This window comes from Cajanus cajan, chromosome 6 (genome assembly GCF_000230855.2).
Source record: "Cajanus cajan strain Asha chromosome 6, NIPB_CcT2T_4, whole genome shotgun sequence".
Taxonomy (NCBI): Eukaryota; Viridiplantae; Streptophyta; class Magnoliopsida; order Fabales; family Fabaceae; genus Cajanus; species Cajanus cajan.
Window position 1 is genome coordinate 14,234,230 of NC_138522.1, and position 9,003 is coordinate 14,243,232.

The 9,003-nt window shown below is 42.9% G+C and overlaps 1 protein-coding gene across 1 annotated transcript; it reads right to left on the reverse strand.

The window, feature by feature from the left end:
• Positions 1–1,107: 1,107 nt before the first annotated feature.
• LOC145958572 (uncharacterized) lies at positions 1,108–4,269 on the reverse strand. Its single transcript, XM_083076078.1, has 7 exons — positions 3,983–4,269; positions 3,149–3,496; positions 2,699–3,053; positions 1,908–2,583; positions 1,621–1,814; positions 1,402–1,497; positions 1,108–1,302 (listed from the first exon to the last, which is right to left on the reverse strand). Exons 1-7 carry the CDS (start codon positions 4,267–4,269, stop codon positions 1,108–1,110), a joined length of 2,151 nt encoding a protein of 716 aa, XP_082932204.1.
• Between the last annotated feature and the right edge of the window lie 4,734 nt (positions 4,270–9,003).

The window sequence follows — 9,003 nt, forward strand, 5'->3', positions numbered from 1 at the left end:
TTTGAACCTACGAACTTGCTCTGTATATATCATTTTCTTTGAGCTTTTTGACTTGCGCTTTTGATGAGTTTATTTGGACCTTTGGTTTTGCGTTCGCGCTGTAGGCTTAGTTTTCTCTTGTTTGTGTTGTTCTAAAACACGTTCGTAATTTGCTTTGTATTTTGCGCTTTAGAGCTCGGATTCGGCGTAGGGCAAGATGATTTGTACCAGGGTTCGAATTCAACCTTGGGTGAAAGCGAGATATTTCGCGGTGAGGTTCGAACTCGACCTTAGATTAGAGTAATCCTGCCGAGGTTCGAATTCGACCTCAACTTGAAGTAAAATGAATCGTATGGAGGTTCGAACTTGACCTTGAATGGATCATACCGAGGTTCGAACTCGACCTTGAATGGATCATACTAAGGTTCGAACTCGACCTCGGACTAGAGTAGAATGAATCATACAAAGGTTCAAACTCGACCTTGAATTCATAGTAATATGAATTATATCAAGATTCGAACTCGACCTCGGATTTAAGCAGAACGTATTAAGGTACGAACTCGACCTTGTATTTAAGTAAAGCAAAACGTATCAAGGTTCGTACTCGACCTTGACTAAGAGCGAGATAAGTCGGACCAAGGTTCGAACTCGACCTCGGCGTAAAGTAAAATAAATCGCGTTAAGGTTCAAACTCGACCTCGGTTTAGCATAAAGCGTCTCATGGTGAAATGATGCAAAATTAAGAGAATATGAATGGAAAAGAATGAGTTATTTTATTGATTGTATATATGTGCCTCGTTAAAAACCCTCTCAGCCAAAACCCATTTTTCTATATTTTGGGACAAAAAACTGAGGCGGGAAAAGAGTGCACAACTCATTCTTACAGGTTTAGCTGAAATAGAATTTAAGGTGTGTGGCGTTCCAAGTCCGCGAGATAACTTTGTCGCTGAGTTCTACTAGCCTGTATGCCCCATTTTCCAAGTCTTCTACAACTCGGAATGGGCCACCCCAGTTGGGTGCAAGCTTTCTGTCTGATGCATCTCTCCGTGCTTCGCCCAACAGTCGCCATACCAGGTCGCCAACTCGGAAAGAGCGAGGTCGCACTCGCGTATTGTATCTTCTGGAAGCTCAGAGTTTGCAAGCTTCTTCATGAATCCGAGCTTCGTCTTTGAGATCGTCAATCAAGTCGAGGTCAGCTGCTAACTCTTGAGAGTTCTGCTCACTGTTGAAGACCTGGCGTCGGTGAGATGTCTCTCCGATTTCCATTGGGATCATTGCGTTAGCTTCGTAAGTCAGTGTGTAAGGCGTTTCTTGCATTGTTGACTGGGGGGTGAAATGGTATGCCTAGAGGATACTGGGAAGTTCGTCAACCCATTGCCCCTTGGCATTCCCGAGCCACTTTTTGAGTTCTCGGAGTATCACCTTGTTTGCAGCTTCGGCTTGACCATTAGTTTGCAGATGTTCCATTGAGGTCGGGAGTTGCTTGATTTCGAGTTCCCGAAGGAAGTTCTCGAAGCTCTACGCAATGAACTGTCAGCCGTTATCAGTAACAAGGGAATGGGGGATTCCGAACCTGCATATGATGCTCTTCTAGGTGAACTTCCGTATATTCTCAGTGATGATCTTAGCAAGTGGACATGCCTCGATCCACTTGGTGAAGTAGTCGATTGCCACCAGGAGCAATTTGAGCTGACCCTTTGCTGGGGGGAATGGTCCTAGGATGTCTATTCCCCACTGGGCGAAAGGCCACAGCGACATCATCTGGTGGAGAGTTTCGGGTGGTTGTCGATGCGTGTTGCCGAACTGTTGGCACTCCTTGCATCTTTGTACGTAGGCTTGGCAATCGGACTTCAAAGTGGGCCAGTAGTATCCAGCTCGGAGTACCCTGGTCGCCATTGAGCGTGCCCCGGAATGCATGCAACATATACCTCGGTGGATCTCTTCGACGACATAGGCCGTTTGAGGTGCAGTCAAGCATTTGAGCAGTGGGGTGGAGATGCCACGCCTGAATAGTTCGTCGCCAACAATTACGAATTTAGCCGACCTGACCCTCATCTTTCGAGCTTCATCTTTATCCTCGGGTAAAGTTCTTTCCTTCAAGTAGTTCCAGATGCCTGTCATCCATCCCTGGTCTTCACTGTTGCTGGTGTTGACGACCTTGTCGTCTAGGCTGGGTGAATGCAAGGTTTCCTGGATGATGGTCCGATATTGTCCAGGGCGTTTGGTGCTAGCGAGTTTTGATAGGAGGTTAGCCCTGGTGTTTTGTTCTCGCGGTACATGATGTATAGTGAACTCGTCGAAGGATGAGATCTGTTGTGATGCCATATGGAAATACCGTTGTAGGAGAGTATCCTTGGCCTGGTATGTCCCGCTGAGCTGCTCTACCATGAGTTTTGAGTCGCTGTTGCAACTAAATCTTCGTGCCCCGAGATCGCGAGCCAGCCTTAGCCCCGCGAGAAGCGCCTCATATTCTGCCTGGTTATTGGTTACCTTGAAGCTGAACTTGAGGGATTGCTCCAAAGTGACCTGATTCGGTCCTTCCAAGATGATTCCTGCACCACCACCCTTAGAGTTGGAAGACCCATCAACATGCAAAGTCCATACCTATGGTTCATCAGCCGAGGTTGGCATTAGGTCAGCTACGAAGTCGGCCAAGCATTGAGATTTCAGAGCCCCGCGACTTTCATACTGGATGCCAAACGCAAACAACTCGACTAACCATGCTATCATCCGTCCGGCGAGCTCTGGCTTTCTCAGGATTTGCTTGATGGGGTAGTCGATCTTGAGGACCACTTGGTGGCTCTGGAAGTAAGGTCGGAGATGCCGAGTTGCTGCAACAAGTGCCAGTGCCAGCTTCTCGATCATCTGGTACCATTTCTCTGTGTCTTGGAGTACTCGGCTGATGAAGTAGATTGGTGTCTGCACTTTCTGGTGCTCTTGTACTATAACTGCGCTGATGGCACTTTCTGCTACGGCCAAGTAAAGGAGGAGTTCGGCTTTGTGATCCGGCCTCTGTAGGATTGGCGGGGTTGTGAGGAAGGTTTTGAAGCTTTTGAAAGCCTCTTCGCACCGGTCTGTCCATTCAAAATTTTGCGGCTTACGTAGCAGGGTGAAGATGGGTCCCGCTTTCTCTGCCAGCTTAGGGATAAAACGGGACAAGGAGACCAACCTTCCTGCCAAGCGTTGGACTTCCTTCACAGTTTGAGGGCTCTGCATCTGGATGATGGCTTTGCACTTCTCCGGGTTGGCCTCGATCCCCCTGTTAGTGATCATGAATCCGAGGAACTTACCTCCCTGGACGCCGAAGACGCACTTTTCTAGGTTGAGGCGCATGTTGTGCTTCCTGATCTGGCTGAACACCTCGGCCAGGTCGGCAACATGAGCTTCGGCTGAGGTGGTTTTGACCACCATGTCATCGACGTAGACCTCCATGTTCCGTCTGATCTGCTGGTGGAAAACCTTGTCCATCAGCCGCTGGTAGGTGGCCCCTGCATTTTGGAGACCGAAGGGCATCACTCTGTAGCAGTAATTGGCATGATCGGTGATGAATGATGTGTGCACCTCGTCTGGTGGGTACATCATGATCTGGTTGTACCCGGAGTAAGCGTCAAGGAAATTGAGCAGGGCGTGCCCGGATGCTCCATCAACCAGCTTGTCGATGCTCGGCAAGGGGTACGAGTCCTTGGGGCATGCTTTGTTCAGGTCGGTGTAGTCGACGCACATACGCTACCTCCCCGAGCTCTTTTTTACCAATACCACGTTTGCCAGCCACGTGGTGTATCTGACCTCACGGATGAAGCCGGTGTTCAATAACTTTTGCGTCTCGACGATGATGGCCTCCCGCCTTTCACCGCCGACCTTCCTTTTCCTCTAGGCCACTGGCCTTGTCTCCTTGTGGATTGCCAACCTGTGACAGATGAAGTTAGCATCTATACCTGGCATGTCGGTGTTGGACCATGCAAAGAGGTCGGCGTTCTTGGAGATTTCAGCTTTGAGCTATTACCGTAACTCTGGGTTCAACTGCCTGCTGATTTTGGTACACTGCCCAGGAAGCTTCCCGATTTGTAATTCATCGAGGTCGTCGATAGGGCTCGGTCGTTCATCATGGGAGTCAGACCTCAGGTCGAGGTCAGTGATGTCCACGTGGGTGATGTGAGCCACTGTGGGGGGATCGCTCTGGCAACGCTCGTCGGAAGGAGAAACTTTCAGACTTTCAACGTAGCACTGCCGAGCCGTCTTCTGGTTTGCCTTGTCAGAGATGATCTTGCCATCATTCCTTGGGAACTTCATGGTGAGATGTGGGGTAGATACCACTGCTCCGAGTTGGTTCAGCGTCGGCCTTCCAATAATGATGTTGTAGGACGTGTTGGCTTCTACAAGGAGGTATCGGACCATAATCCTCTTTGTGGCGGGAGATGTTTCGAAGGTTGTCAGCAGGTCCATATATCCTCGAGTGTGTACTCGCTCTCCTGTGAAACCGACTAGGGGCTCTGTGTGAGGTTGGATAAGAGAGTGAGGGATATCTAACCTGTGGAATGTCGGCCAATACAGGATGTCAGCCGAGCTCCCTTGGTCAATCAACGTCTAGTGGACCTCCCAATTGGCGACCTCCACGGCGATGACCATTGGATCATCCTGGTTGGGGCTGACGCCAACGTAGTCGTCGTCAGTGAAGGTGATCAGCGGCGAGCTTTGATGCGAGGTCGAGGTAGCGGAGTGGACATTGTTGATGCTGCGCAAATGTCATTTTCGCGCCGAGCTGCTAGAGCCTCCCCCTGTGAAGCCACCTGCAATTGTGTTGATGACTCCCCGCAAGGGGGCTGACCTTGTTTCCTGGCTTACCTCGGCCTGCACTGCGCCGCCGAAATTTTGCTGAGAGCTAGAGGGTTGGTCTGTGCGTGCTCCTGAACCACGACTTGATGGAATCATGGTTATGAAGGCAAGAGGGGACATTCTAAAAGATTCAAGAGGAATAGGCTACACATGAAGACTTGGGCTAGTCAAGGCCCAATAGGCCCAATGGGCTTGGATGGTCCAAAGTGGAGTTTTACATGGGCCTATCTTGTTGTTTTTATATTTGGTAGTATAGGTTTGGGCCTTAGAGCCTTGTATTTCTTTTAGGCCTTGTATTTTGGCCAAGTAGTTTAGGAATTTAATTTCATGGTCATTTGAATTTAGGGTTAATTAGGAGTACATGTGCATTTTAATTTACATGTAATTAGCCTTACATTTAGTGAGCATTTTGGCCATGTGCACTCATGCACATGGGGTGTCTGAAAATTACTCCTAAATGCGAGGTAAATCACATGCAAATGGAGTGGCACATGGGGTGACCAGATTTGGCTCCCAAAATTTGAATATTTGAATTCAAATTTTGGCGCCTAAGGTTAGTTAAACCATACCATGGTTTAACTTAACCTTAGGTTAATCCTATCTAGTCACACACACTTCCTAATTCTATAAGTATACCTATGGCCGGATATTGTAGACACTTTGGATATATTTGATGAGTTTTCTCTCCTTGAATTCATCTCCTCCGAAGTCACCTTTGATCCTAGACTCTACCCTTCTTGAGTGCTTCTCCTTGTAGAGCTAGGACCCTTAGTTCTTCTCCGGACTTAGCTTCATGCAAGCTTAGGTCACATTGAGGCCTTGTGGAGTCTCCATCCTTGAAGTTCTTCCAAGGATTTCCGTGAAGGCTTGAAGTGTTCTTGAGATTTCCAAGAGGAATCTCATCAAGTGGTATCAAGAGCATCCAGTTTCTTCAAGAGATAAGTCCTTGTTCTTGTCCTTTGAAGTGTGGATCCGTGGTTCAAGAATTGTCTTGTGTTCATCTTGTATTTTTCTTATTATTTTTGAGTTCTTGTCACGTTAGAGTTTCATCCTTCCTAGATCTATTTTTTGCCTTAAAATTTGATGGATCTAGTTTCTTGATTGCTTGAATGATTCATTTATGCTTCATTAGTATATGCTTCCATGAATCATGCTCCATTCTATTGCCTATTAGGAAATTTTCTGCCTAAGAACGTTTTGCTTTCTTTGAGTCATATTTGAAATTTTATTCGGTCATTACATGCTTGAGTCATTTTGTGTTATTTTTGAATCCATGTCTAGTAAGTTTGTGTAGTTCTTTTATGTTCATCCTTCCTAGCTATGCTTGTTGATCTATTTTGATTTTTTTTGAATTGAATCTTGAAATCATTTTTCTGGATTTGGCCGAGATCCATAGTCATTGGTATAAGCTCATAAGTTTTGTTTTACTTTGAGTTCATAAACTACTATTAGATCATTAGTAGTTTTCTTAGAAAATTTTTAGGTTTCCAATATTTGAAAATGTCTTAAAATTTTTTTCTAAATCCGTGAGTGTTTGATCTTGTTTGCTTAAAGGAGTGCTGAAAATTGTGTTTGTGTCTCACTTTTGAATTTGAATTTGGAGCCTAAATTCCGTGCATGTGCCATTCAAATTAGCAAGCATAAAAAGCATGTCACATGTTCCTTGAATTTAAACCTAATTTGCTTGTCATTTGGCATCTAAATTGAAACCGGTTTTTAGTGCTTCCTAATTGTGACCGAGACCTATATGCTACCTAACTTGTGAAAGAAAAAGGCAACTCCTAAGATTAAAAAAAAAAATTAGAAGAAAGATCAAAAGAAAATTCAAAACAAAGTGATTAAAAAAAAAGTGTTAAACCTAGTTTTCAAAAGAAAAAGCCAATTAAGGAGTCTTTGTTACAAGATTTCTTCTCGGATTCATATTGCTTATTCTTACATCATATTTTCAGCTTACATATCTTTGAGTGTTTTGGTTTTGTGAATCCATTTTAGAACCTTTCTTAGGTTGATTCTTTCTTGTCCTAGCTATTTCTTACCTTGTGTCACCTAACTTGTGTACTTCTACTCTACTCTTGTCTTCTTTATTTTTTTCAATTTCTCTTTGCTGTCCACTATCATTGTTTGAATTCAAATGTGACCTATGTTTGACCTAGCCTATCTTCCTAGAAGCTAGTTCTACAAGGGTCATCAAAAGAAGCCTAAGAAAAGGAGGAGGAAGGAAAAGTGGTGGCTCTCGGTTTTGGATACTCACAAACATACACCTAAACACTTGTGGCTGGAAAATTGTTGGTTGCTGGACTTGATCAGCAGTGAAGACCTTTGGAGATTCAAATTTGAATTTGTAATTGAATTTAAAAAAAATAATATAAGCATTAGTGACGGATTTAGAGACCAATTTTTCCTTACTAACTTGAAAATTTTGTTACAAATTTGGTCACTAATCCCTCACTAATTCTTTGTGGCTGTTTTTAATTTTTCTTCCAGCCACTTGTTGATTTGCTGTTTAGCCTTGTATAACTCTTGTAATTGGCCATTTAAAGGAGTGTCTTGGGTGTGTCTTTGGTACACAACCATCTCTCCTTAGGTGTTAATTTTTGCTAGTACTTTGTGAGAGTGGTCCTTGAATGATCTTTGATATCTTTCAAGCTCTCACCTAGGACACGTTTAGGAAGTTTAAATTGTTGCAATCTCAATTGTTTTATTTGCTTTCATACGACTAGCATATCATAGAACATTAATCATCAAAAATAATATTCATTGAAAAGAATTTGGTAGAGATTAACTACAAAGGGGATTAGTAATTTTTACTTGAAGAGGCTTGGTTTTTAAGTGGCTCTTAGTAGCTCACCTCCCTCCAAAGTTCAATTTGTATACTTAATCCTCCAAGTACTTAGTCTTAGCCTTGCATAAAAAATTGCTTTTCAAACTTCTTTCATCAAAAGAAATCTTTCACCTATAATGGAAGAATTTTCTACTCCTCATAGTGATAGCAATTCAAGTGATAACAATGATCTTGCCAAGTTATCACGTGAATTAAGATCACTAAAGCTATGGAAAGAGCAAGAATCACAACAAAGAATTAGAGAAAAATTTGAAAGAGAAGCTCAAATCGCTCTTATGGAGGAGAAAATTCGTCTATTAAAGGAAAAAGAAAAAAAGAAACACCATAGTAGACATAGCTCATACGCCAATAGTTCCACTCTAGGAGAGTCAATGCATGATGATAGCCTAGCATTAGGAGATCATTATCAACAACCTCCTAGAAGAGTTCATAGTGTTAGAAAAGAATGGCACAATCCAAGAGGGGGGGTGAATTGGATTCTATGACCTTTTAAAATTTTTCAGAGTATTTAGGATCTTTATTTCCCTTAAACTTTTCTAAGACTGAATTTTCAAATGAAGCTTCTTTAAAGACTTGTTATGAAAGTATGAATGCAATATGCTTTCTTGATTAAAAAACAATGAGGTTGAAATGCAATGCTCTAATTCAGATTAAACCATCAATATTCACACACACATGTTAATCAAGAATTATCTTCTTTAATGTTCAACCAAGAAATTACTCAAAGTAAAAGATAAGGTAGAAGAAGATTGCACAAGTCTTTTATACTGGTTCAGCCACTCCACATGTGACCTACATCCAGTCCTCAATCAACACCTGATCAAGATTTTGTTCCACTATCTCAAGGAAGAAGGTTTACAAGCACACACATGCATATACTTCAACACAAAAGATAACCACTTTCTTGACCCCAAGAAAGCACCCCTTGTAGAAACCCACTACAAGAAACCTTACCACTTGAGAAACCCTTCTCAAGATTTACAAGTATTCACACAGAATAAAGGAACGAATTCACCTGGAATTCAGAAGCAAATCTTAATCTTCCCCTTTCAAGAATATGATGATGATGATGATCCTCTTAACAAAGTTTTTCACAAACGTTTTTACTCTTGGATTTCACAAAGAAAACTCTCCAAGATAGTCACAAAGACTCCACAAAAACGCTTTTCTCAATTTGATTATCAGTTCTAATTCATGTATGAATTTTCACAAAGTTCAAACTATTTATAAAAGTCTCAGACCCAGATAATCGATTATTTTAAAGAATAATCGATTATTTTGTTCTTTAGGTTTTCTGGAAACCAACCAAGAACAATATAATCAATTATTTTGCTGGATAATCGATTATT

Coding starts and splice junctions, on each gene's coding strand:
- LOC145958572 (XM_083076078.1), bottom strand. CDS start 4,269: ATGAAGTTCCCAAGGAATGATGGCAAGATCATCTCTGACAAGGCAAAC. Junction 1,815..1,907: donor CGTCGAAGAGATCCACCGAG/GTATATGTTGCA, acceptor CCGATTGCCAAG/CCTACGTACAAAGATGCAAG. Junction 1,498..1,620: donor ACTTCACCAAGTGGATCGAG/GCATGTCCACTT, acceptor TTCATTGCGTAG/AGCTTCGAGAACTTCCTTCG.